This window comes from Pipistrellus kuhlii, unplaced genomic scaffold (assembly GCF_014108245.1).
Source record: "Pipistrellus kuhlii isolate mPipKuh1 unplaced genomic scaffold, mPipKuh1.p scaffold_m20_p_20, whole genome shotgun sequence".
Classification (NCBI taxonomy): Eukaryota; Metazoa; Chordata; class Mammalia; order Chiroptera; family Vespertilionidae; genus Pipistrellus; species Pipistrellus kuhlii.
In genome coordinates, this window is record NW_023425516.1 from 12,058,553 (window position 1) to 12,070,231 (window position 11,679).

The following is an 11,679-nucleotide window of genomic DNA, read 5'->3' on the forward strand; positions in this document are numbered from 1 at the left end:
ATTCCTAGGAACCTGTAGTGATAGGGGAGCATGGGGGCGGGGGGTTGGGGGGACACTACTCACCCTGCCAGGGAGCTTTGGCGCTCTGCAAGTGAGATCATTGCCTCTCCATCTTATCCCGCCCTGGGAAGTTTTCCTCCCCTAGGCCCCTCCTCCGTATCCCTCTGCTCGGTACCTGACTCTCTTTTTCCGAACAGAAAACCTAGGCCACGGGAACTTCGAGTACATGTCGGCAGTGTGCTGGCTCTTCGGGCGCCATCTGTACGACACGCTGCAGTATCCCGTTGGGCTGGTGTCCTCCTCGTGGGGTGGGACCCCCATCGAAGCCTGGTCATCTGAAAGGTCCCTGAAGGCCTGTGGGGTCACTAAGGAAGGGTAAGAACACTCCTGTGGTCCCGGAGAAAGCCTGCCAGGAAATTAGATAAGAGAGGAGCGCCGAGTGTCCAAACATGTATTAACTTATTCCGTGCACGGTAAGGTATTATTTCCACCGTCACCACCACCCCAGCCATCTGGAACAGTACAAGAAGCAATTATGAGTCTTTTTCCTAATAATAATTATAGCTAATACTTACCGAGAGCTTTATGCTGAAAAACGTTGTAAGTAGTTTATATATAGCAACTCGTTTAATACAACAGTCTCTTGAAATGTAGACGCTGTTAACATATCGCGGAGAAAGGTACCACGTCTGAGCCCAACCGGCGTGGCTCTGTGGTTGAGCGTCGAGCTATGAACCGGGAGGTCACCATCTGATTCCCGGGCAGGACACAGGCCTGGGTTGCAGGCTCCGTCCCCAGTGTGGGGCGTGCAGGAGGCAGCTGATCCGTGATTTTTATCATTGATGTTTCTACCTCCTCTCCTTTCCTCTCTGAAATCAATAAATATATATAAATATATATTTAAAAAGATACTAAGCCAGCCGAAACCAGTTTGGCTCAGTGGATAGAGCGTCGGCCTGCAGACTGAAGGGTCCCAGGTTTGATTCCTGTCAAGGGCATGCACCTTGGTTGTGGGCACATCCCCAGTAGGGGGTGTGCAGGAGGCAGCTGATTGATGTTTCTCTCTCATCGATGTTTCTAACTCTCTATCCCTCTCCCTCCCTCTCTATAAAAAAAAAAATCAAAATATATTAAAAATAAATAAATATGCCCTTTGACCCAGCCGTTTCAGATCTGGGAATTTATCTTAACGAAATACTTAAGTCTGTCTGCAATGATTAAGCTATAGGAAAGAGAATCGTGGCATTGCTTACAAAAGCAAAAGGCTGGAAAGTGTCTATTCATTGAGGACTAGTCAAACAAATCTAGTGCCCTATGTGTGAGATGTGCAATAAAACACTTCTCGTGGTTTTAATGAAACCACGAGAAGTGTTTTATTGCACATCTCACATGAAACGCTGCACTCCCAGAAAACTGACTGATACACCCTTATCCTGGGGAGACCCTGGAGGTGAAACTCAGAGACCGTGCACCCGAGTCCATGTGAGACAGGTGGTTCCATGTAATTCTGTGTTTGCTTTCATCGGAAATTTGCCCCGAGTAAAAGCTGGGTAGACCCAGGTGAGGGATCATAATGCGATCGATCGCTGCCTCTCTCCTGACTCTTGTGCACCTTATCGATTTCAGGTTCATCCGGCCGATGACTATAAGTGGTCCCAGCGAGCACTCTGTTCTCTGGAATGCCATGATCCATCCACTGACTAATATGACTCTGAAAGGCGTGATATGGTACCAGGGTGAGTGTCCCATTTGCTGTTTCTCCTTTGTGTCAGTCAGCTTTGCTGCGTAACAAGCCATCCTAGAATGGAGTGACTTACAACAAGAAGAGTTTTATGGAGCTCCCTGGGCTGCTTGGGCTGATGTCCGCTGGGACCTTTATGTGTCTTGGGCCGCCTGGCAGGTTCTCTGGTGGCCGGGTGACAGGTGGGCCTCTCTTCCACGTGGGTTGGCTGGGAGCTGTCTACCGGCTGGGGCTCCGTGGCTCTCAGATGGCCTCCCATCCTTCAGGGAGAGAGCTCAGACTTATTCATTGTTTATGTAACAGATTCAGGGTTCCAGGTGAATCGAGGGAGAGCAGACCCCCAAACTGAAGCACTTTGCAAATCTGCTTGTCTCGTCATGTGTGCTGATGCCCGTCGGTCCGAGCAAGGCCAGTCCAGAGAGACGGCAGGAAGGCCCACACTTCCCAGGGCAGGGCTAGAGGGTGGGGAGTATCTTGTGGCCGTTCTTGCTTCTACCCCAAACTCCTCTCCCCACTTGGACTGCTTCCAGGGGAGGCCAATATCGATTTTAACAGGAACCTGTACAACTGCACGTTCCCCGCGCTCATTGAGGACTGGCGCCAGACCTTCCACCTCGGCTCCCACCGGCAGACGGAGCGCCGCCTCCCGTTTGGGTTTGTCCAGGTAGGTGCTGAGGGGAGGGGGGCGTACGGACTTGCCGTGGGGATGTGCTGCTGAGAGCTCTTTCCTGGGATCCGTATTCTTTTTCCACCCTCCTAGCCGCTGGTTGGGAATTGAATGCATGACTTAATTCATCTCTGTTCACTGCTGGGACAAGTGAGTCTTTTAAAAAGTTAATGAGTAACTGACAGGTCTTCCTATTTTTTTTTAAAAAAAGTACCTCATGTTTGTTAAAGAAACAGGAAAAAGTTAAGCTAAAAACATTTATAATTCCACAACCCAGAAATAAGCAGACTTTTCTACTCGTTATTTGTGAAATAGGATCCATACAGCAATATTGTGCCATATCTTGCTTTTTCTTTCTCATAATGTTATATTGTGAACACTTTTCATGCTATTATAATAAGTATATTTTACTTATTATACTTAAATTTATTTATTTTAAAATATTTTTATTGATTTCAGAGAGGAAGAGAGAGAGAAGAGAGAGAGAGATAGAGGGAGGAAGAGAGGGAGGGAGAGGGAGAAGGAGAGAGAAACATCAATGAGAGAATCATCGATTGGCTGCCTCCTGCATACCCAACCCTGGGGATCAAGCCCGCAACCCGGGTATATGTCCCGACTGGGAATTGAACCATGACCTCTTGATTCATAGGTCGATACTCAACTATTGAGCCAATAAATATTAATCTTGGGCACAATTTATAATGATTACAGAGTACTCTGAAATATGGTTATAGTTTAATTTATTTCACGAGGCCTTGATAAATGGGCCCCGAGGTTGCTTTAAACATTTTGTTTTTATAAGCAGCGGCATGGTTATAGACCTTGTAGCTAAATCATTACATGCATGCTTAATTTTTTCCGTAAGATAAATTCCCAGGAATGAAATAGCTAGGTTAAACTGAATACTTTAAAAAAATATATATATTTAAAAAAAAAATATATATATATATATATTGATTTTTTTACAGAGAGGAAGAGAAAGGGACAGAAGTTAGAAACATTGATGAGAGAGAAACATCGATGAGAGAGAAACATCGATCAGCTGCCTCTTGCTCATCCCCCACTGGGGGTGTTCCCGCAACCAGGGTATGTTCCCTTGGCAGGAATCGAACCTGGGACCCTTCAGTCCACAGGCCGACGTTCTATCCACTGAGCCGAACCGGTTTCAGCCTGAATACTTTTTAAGGCTCTAAACATGTTCCCAAATTTCTCTGTAGGAATTTAGGAGCGGGTATAAATGTGTACCCTTAGCAACAACGTGTGAGAATGCTCACTTCCCCACACCCTCCCTAACGGGGTGCGATCCCTGCCACTCCTTATGGAAGGGACCTCGTTCTCGCACTCCCAGCCCAATGCACATGCTCTTCGCCTGAAATAATCTTCCTCTCCCACACTTTCCCAGCTAACTTTCACTTCTCCTGTAGGTCTCAGGCTGGATACCACTCAGGAAGCCTTGTGTGACTTACCAAAGTTTGAGTAGGGTGGTAGTTCTGACTTTGCTGGAACATAGGAAATAAAACAAGTAAAATGTTATAAGACCAAGACCCAACTCATGATGGAGCGATGGGATGGGCTTTAGCCTCTGGATTGGACATCACACTCCCAGACAGCTGCCTCTGGGTGTCCACGATTTCCCTCCTCCACCTCGTCCTACTTCACCATACTTTTTTGGGATACAGATTTTTATAGACACTCTTTGCACTTAGAACTCCTTTACAATCATCCCCTTTCTTAACATTTATTTTGACTTTGAAACAAGATTATTCTGCTCATTATTATCAAAATAGCAACTCCTGTCACAGTTCTGAGTTACTGTTGGTGGAACTACATTTGGATTTTCGAGGTACTTTTTTTGTCTCCTAACCTGTGTGCTTGCTGATGTAAACGTGACTTCAGCCAGCTCAACCCAGGAGCATGTGCTGCATGCTTGTGATGTGCTCTCAGCTGTGTGGGGAGCTGGAAACAGAGGCCTGGTCCTGGCACCGAGGCCGTCCGTATGAGTAGAATCCCCTTAGGTTCTGGGCTTACCTTGATGTCATCAACAAAACCATGTTTTCCAACTGAGACTATAAACCTCTGCCTTCAAAAGGAGATGCCGGACCAAAGCTGCCTTCAGATCGAGGCTGGCCCGTCTGGATTCCGATCCCACTCCGGCTCTTCAGTTATGTGATTCTGAACAAGATATCCAACTCCTTTGTTATTTTAAGAGTGAGTGAGTTAATCCATGGAAAGCTTGGCACATGCCAGATAAAGTTAGTGTTTGCTTTTGTTTAATTTTTATTTATTATTTTTTATTGATTTCAGAGAGGAAGGGAGAGAGGGAGAGAGAGAGAGAGATAGAAACATCAGTGATGAGAGAGAATCGTGAATTGGCTGCCTCCTGCATGCCCCACACTGAGGATTGGGACCACAACTGGGTCTCAATCTTTTTTCTTTTAAAAAAATATATTTTATTGATTTTTTTACAGAGAAGAAGGGAGAGTTAGAAACATCGATGAGAGAGGAACACTGATCAGCTGCCTCTTGAACACCCCCTACTGGGGATGTGCCCGTAAGCAAGGTACATGCCCTTGACCAGAATTGAACCTGGGACCCTTTAATCCACAGGCCAACGCTCTAGCCATTAAGCCAAACGGGTTAGGGCCGGGGCATACATCTTGACCAGGAATCAAACCGAGACCTCCTGGTTCATAGGTCAGTGCCTCAACCACTGAGCCATGCCTGCTGGGCAGTGTTTGTTTTTATTAATGAGAGAGGCCACACAATCTGGAGGGACAGTGGTCTGTAAGGAAAGATGAACGATGGGTTTGAAGTGATGGTTGCAGGAACTGGAGCAGTTAGCAATGCAGGACTCAAGCTCGGCAGATAGACCAGGGCCAGACGCATCGGTCAGAGAGGATTCCTGGAGAGGTGACCTGAAAAATGGCGGGGGCAGAGTCTTAAAAAGGGGTTTGGAGGACCAGGGGAACAGACTGCAAACTACAGCATGTTATTTGTGGATGTGGCCACTTTCTATTCTTTGGCTATTCTATGTCTCATAAGCAGCAGCATTTCTACTCATCGCCATGGGAGACGGAACAGCACACTCCGCTGTGTCCTTAGGAAAAAGTTTGGTTGTGGAGTGTGCTGGTGCCCCCATGTGGCCAGTATGTATTAGTGCAACCAATGAAATGGGATTGGAGAACCGCTGCAGGAATTCTCAGCAAAACTGCCATTTTGAGGAACTTCCTTGGCACGAGTGACTGTTGTTGGCACTGCTCCTTATTGTACGTCAGGCTGGCACTTACCCTAGACCTTTCTGGTAGCTTTGTTACCACGATCCCCATCACGGCACTGACAGGTGCCTTGTGGGAAGAAGTGGGGGAGGGGGGTGGTTACTCACGGATCTTTTAATCCAATATTCTAGTTTTCATGACATTCCATTATGAAGCTTCACCACCTTTTTTTTTTTTATTTTTATTGTTATTTTACAGAGAAGAGGAAGGGAGAGAGATAGAGAGCCAGAAACGTCAACGAGAGAGAAACATCGACCAGCTGCCTCCGGTACACCCCTCACTGGGTATGTGCCCGCAACCAATGTACATGCCCTTGACCGGAATCGAACCTGGGACCTTTCAGTCCGCAGACCGACGCTCTATCACTGAGCCAAACCGGTCTCAGCTTCACCACCTTTTATCATTTCATAGATTAAAGACAATTTGCATAAGAGATTTTAATAAGAGGTTTGGAAATATCACCTACATCCCACATCGTACTGTCGATACAAGAAATGTCCAGCCATGGCCGGGTGGCTCAGTTGGTTGGAGTGTTGTCCCCGATGCCAAAAGGTCGCAGGTTCAATCCCTGGCCAGGGTTCCTACAGGAGGAATCAGTGTTTCTCTCTCACATTGATGTGTTAGGTATGTGTTTTCTCTCTCTTCCTTCCTCCCTCTATAAAATCAATAAACCTATCCTTGGGTGAGGATTAAGAAAACCAAAAAGAAAATGTCCAAACCCGTAGGGAATTTTTGAGTTTACTTAGTTATTTTTATTTTTTGTTAATTCTTACCAGAGGATATTTTCCCCGTTGACTTTTAGAGAGAGTGGAAGGGAGACAGGGAAGAAGAGGGAAAGAGAGAGAGAGAAACATTGATGTGAGAGAGACATATCAATTGGTTACCTCCCACGCACATGCCTCGAACGGATATCAGGCCTGCAACCCAGGTGCGCGCCCTTGACCAGGCATCAAACCTGAGACCCTTTGGTGTGTGGGCCGATGCTCTAACCACTGAGCAACCCTGGGATTGCTGGGGCAAAATGCCTATCTCTGTCATGATCTTCCAGTTCCCAAGGCCCCTCTCTCTACATCACTCCTCCAGGAGGGTAGCTAGACTTTGGTTTTTACTGGCCATCCTAGGAGAATGAAATCAGAAGGCACGGGCTCCTGAGGCAAAAACTTGAAAGTTGCCCCAACCGGTTTAATTCAGTGGATGGAGCCTTGGCCTGTGGACTCAAGGGTCCCAGGTTTGATTCCGGTCAAGGGCATGTACCTTGGTTGCAGGCACATCCCCAGTAGGGGGTGTGCAGGAGGCAGCTGATCAATGTTTCTCTCTCATCGATGTTTCTAACTATCTATCCCTATCCTTTCCTGTAAAAAATCAATAAGACATTTAAAAAACAACAACTTATAAGCTGCCCAACATAATTTCTGAGCATTCTGTTGGTCAGAGAACATCACACACACAGCCTACATTCCATGGGCGGAGCCATCGACTCCCCCTGGTGGAGAGAGCGGTGGCAGAGTTCCACTGAGGCAGGTGGGAGAGAGGCATTCTGCCTCAACAGCGAGCAGCTCAGGAGGTGCTTGTTGGATGAACTTGAGAACAAATGAATGAAGCAGAACCAGGGTTTGCTTGTGAAAAGACTCCAGTGTAGGATTCTGATGCCAATAAAACTCTGACGCAGCAATCTCTCTCCTTCCTAGTTGTCTGCAGTTTTGACTGAGGAAGAGTCAGATGATGGATTTTCCCAGATCCGTTGGCATCAAACAGCAGACCTTGGCTATGTCCCCAACCCAAGGATGCCCAACACTTTCATGGCTGTAGCCGTGGACCTCGGTGACAGGGACTCGCCTTTCGGCAGGTACGGGTGCTTCTTGGGCTTTGTTTGAATAATATACGCTGAGTGGCCAGGTTATTATGATCTCTGAATGCGTAATAATCTGGCCACTCAGTGTGTGGTGTGTGTGTATGTCATGAATTTGTGCATGGGTGGGGTCCAGCCAGCCTGGCCAGGGGACATGGGTGGTTGGCAGGCCTGCCTGCTGGTTGAACTCCTGATCAAGGGGACAACATGTTAGCCTTTTATTATATAGGATATGCACTGAGTGGCCAGATTATTATGCATTCAGAGATCATGATAATCTGGCCACTCAGTGTATGTTCCTTATCTGTGAACTTCACTGTGATGTTCACTTGTGAGAGGGGAGAGAGATGGCCTAAGGATTGGACCCTAGAAGCATTATCTAAGTCATTTACACTGGGATGTGCTATAATAATAATAATAATAATAATAATAATAATAATAAAGGACTTTCAACATCTCAGTGCTTTGATGCAACAAAAATTTATATCTTGTTCACAAGGCTTTGCCATCGTGGTCGTTCACAGATCCAGAGAAATAGAGGCCCCGAGTCCATCTGTGCTTCCACAGTCACCTTACAGTCCCTCATGGACATTAAGTGCTCTCCCTGGAAGCAACACAAGACACTTCTGCCCACATTGCATTGTCCACCCGCAGTCATGTGGCCAGGCCCAGCTTCAGGGAGATGGAAAGGTGATTCTGCCGTAGCCTCAGAGGAGGAGCAGTGGAATATTTATGAGTGGTTCGGATGACCACCACATGCTAGCTGCAAGGTACAAAAGGGTTTCAATGCAGCCCAATGCACAGTGTCTGGATTCTAGTAAGAGCTTGACCTAGTATTTATTTATTTTTGAATAAATGAGTATTTATTGAATGAACAAATAAACCCTGGAGGGGACCAAGTAATGAGTAGCTGGTTCAGATGAAACACAGGCTCTGTTTTTGGAATACTCTTATGAGTTAGCTCTCCTAGTACCCTCCCACCTTCCCTTCATCCATCCATCCACCCATCCCCCTCCCTCTCGTCTTCCCTCCTTCCCTCCATCATTCCCTCCATCGTTCCCTCCCTCCCATCCTCCACTCCCTCCCTTTATTTCTTCTTTCCAAGTCATCTGTTATTCAAGGTTTTCAGCCCATAAAGGGCCCAGAGTCCCAGCTGTGACTGCCACTCACCATTTCTTTTAAGTTGACCAGCCACTGGCTATTAGACTCGGTCAACTTTATTCTCACCTTCTGGGGGTGCTTTGTATGTTATTTTCTTTTTAAAAAATCTGGTTATTACCTTAGCTGGTTTGGCTCAGTGGATGGAGCGTTGGCCTTTCGGACTGAAGGGTCCTGGGTTCAATCCCGGTCAAGGGCACATGCCTGGGTTGTGGGCTCGATCCCCAGTAAGGGGGTGTGTGTCGGAGGCAGCCGATCAATGATTCATCATGTTTCCCTCTCCCTCTCCCTTCCTCTTTGAAGTTAATAAAAATACATTTTTTAAAAATCTGGTTATTATTGAGCTCAAACCCAAAGCTCTGTACCTGTTTGTCCTGCAGCATCCACCCTCGCGATAAGCAGACTGTGGCCTACCGGCTGCACCTGGGGGCCCGCGCGGTGGCTTATGGGGAGAAGACGCTGACCTTCCAGGGACCCCTGCCCGAGAAGATGGAGCTCTGGGCCGGCCCGGGGCTGCTCAGCCTCACATATTCCCAGCACATCGAGGTGCGGAGGCAGGATGACAAGATATTTGAGGTGAGAATAGCAGGAACCATGGGGTTTCCTCCGAATGGGGAGATCAGGATTTCCTCCCCAGGGAGGCCCGCCTCTTCCATTTAACGTAACTTCGAGGCAGGGCTTGGTTGGTGGGGGGTTGAGTTGGTCTTAGAGGGGCAAATGAACAGCTCTTAATGATTTGCCTGGAGCGGCGACTTGCAACCCTTTTCATCTCCTGGCACACCTCAACTAATGACTAAAATTATTATTTTTCCCCAGTCTGACAAAAAAAAAAAATAGGTATGATTTTGATTCATTCACACACACATGGCTATTGTGTCGGCTGTTGTCATTTTTCCACTTGGCAATCTAAGCGAAAAGAGGTCAGTGCCCCTGATTCTATAGCCAGGTATTGCATGCTTTAAAAATTCATGCGGCACACCGGTAAGACAGTCGCTGACTTAGAGGCAGTTTTGATAGACGGGACAATCAAGGAAGGGGAAATGAGTCCATAGTTAAAGGATGCTCCTTTTGTATTTTCCCTCCAAGGCAGCCATCTTTGTTCTGGGCAGGGCCTGCAGGTTTATTTGCAGGTTGCCTATTGAAAAGGATCCTTGCTCCAGAGTATTTCCCTCACCCGTAGATGTCTCCTTCATCCTAAATGCGGATAGCCTTTTGAGTTTAGTGTCCCCTTGAAGAGGCTTACACGTGGTGATGTGGGGCTTAGTGTGAATTTGTTTAATGAAAGCACTTCCTCCTGAGGATTGTTGCACTGTGGCACCGGGGCTGTTGACTGAAGAGCTTCTTCTGTGGATGGAACGTTTCCACGGGTGTCTGGGAACCAAGGGGCCATTGCCGGGGTTGGGGCATCTGAAAAGTGGGCACTGGAGGAGATGAAAGAGTATTTTTGAAATTTTATTGATTCCTTACAGGGAGGATAAGAGAGGGATAGAGAGTTAGAAACATCGATGAGAGAGAATCATCGATCAGCTGCCTCTTGAACCCCCCCCTACCCCTCCCCGCTTGGGGATGTGCCCACAACCAAGGCACATGCCCTTGACCGGAATCGAACCCGGGACCTTTCAGTCCGCAGGCTGATGCTCTATCCACTGAGCCAAACCGGTTTCAGCTGAAAGAGTATTTAAAACAACTTCAATCACACGGGAGTTTACCTAGGGCAGCTTCTCCTCTGGAACCCTGACTACAGAACCTACTTATCTACCCGCCCCAAGTGATTGGCCAATGCTCATGCCACTTACCTTCTGGGCCCTGGGTTTTAGGGGAATTCTAGCTCCCAGGGAGCTTCTGCCTTCTGTTCTCCACGTTAGTCAGTATCTGGCAGTCCGTCCATCATCTGGACCCGGAATCACAGTTGCGGTCAGGCCAGAATTTAAGCTTGGGCACCGGATCATTTATGTTCCCTCCCCCGGGCTGCTGTCTGACTTAAGAAGGCCTCATTACCCAGAGTTCCTTTGCGGCCTCTCTTCATTCCTCAGCTCCGTGGCAGGGCCACGGGGAGCAGCAGCTTTCCCCTTTGTCAGGAAGGTGACAGCAAGGATGTTCGGGGAACCGTCCCCAAATGCTGCATGTGATTGTGCTTCCCCGTCTCCCTCGGTAGTTTAGGCTTTGTTGATTATTTGTTTCGTCACGTGAACATTTATTGTCCACCTGTGTCTGTAGTGACCAGACTGACTCGGATCTGCTCTGGTTACTGTAGAAAGTGGGTTCTTGGCCCAAAGTGGCTTTCTCTCCCTATTGTCTGCCTCAGAGAGCAGTTCCCAGCCTCTAAGAGCACCCTTCTGCCTGACCTGACCCTTCCTGTTTATGACTCTCTCGTTAGATCTCCTGCTGTGGTGACCATCAATGCAAGTGGCTTCCAGCGCCCATGAACACGTCCTCCGCCCAGACCCTGGCCCTGGATATCAGGTCTTGTCCCGGCGCCGTGGCTGCTCTCCGCTACGCCTGGGCCTCGTGGCCCTGTGAATATAAACAGTGTCCCCTCTACCACCCCAGCAGTTCCCTGCCGGCCCCTCCCTTCGTTGCTTTTATTGCAGACCAGATGCCTGGTCATCAGAGCAAGGCTGCTAAGTGATTTAGTGTAGTAGAAGCAGATCTTAGACATAAGTAAATGACAACAACCACAAGAAAAGATATAATTTTGATTCATTCACACCAACAGCTATTATTGTGCTGGCCTTTGGGTGTGTTTTTAATTTGGCAATCTAAGGGAAAAGAGGTCAATGCCATGACTAAACAGTTAGGTATTGCATGTTTTAAAAATTTGATTTGAGCATTTAGGAGTTTCAATGATGACAACTGTTGCTTTTAAAGGAAATTAACAGAAAAACTTCATCGGAGAGTTCCCAGCTAGCCTGGGGCTGTGTCTGTGTTCTGAGAGGAGCCAGGGCTGGTAAACAATGAAATGCCTGCCATTTGTCCTCTAGTTGGGCTG

General features: G+C 47.5%; 1 protein-coding gene across 3 annotated transcripts in view; it reads left to right on the forward strand.

Moving 5' to 3' along the window:
* Positions 1-11,365, forward strand: part of SIAE (sialic acid acetylesterase) — a 37,531-nt gene extending 26,166 nt beyond the window's left edge. For 2 of the 3 annotated variants that reach the window (XM_045585480.1, XM_036449068.2), the window contains exons 5-10: positions 198-375; positions 1,627-1,736; positions 2,272-2,405; positions 7,372-7,529; positions 9,071-9,266; positions 11,068-11,365. In XM_045585480.1, the coding sequence (XP_045441436.1) occupies positions 198-375; positions 1,627-1,736; positions 2,272-2,405; positions 7,372-7,529; positions 9,071-9,266; positions 11,068-11,319 (1,028 nt within the window). In that variant the 3' untranslated portion in view covers positions 11,320-11,365. Of the gene's footprint in view, positions 1-194; positions 376-1,620; positions 1,737-2,271; positions 2,406-7,371; positions 7,530-9,070; positions 9,267-11,067 lie in introns of all 3 variants that reach the window. The other variant, XM_045585481.1, reaches the window with a different exon arrangement.
* The last annotated feature ends 314 nt before the right edge of the window (positions 11,366-11,679 follow it).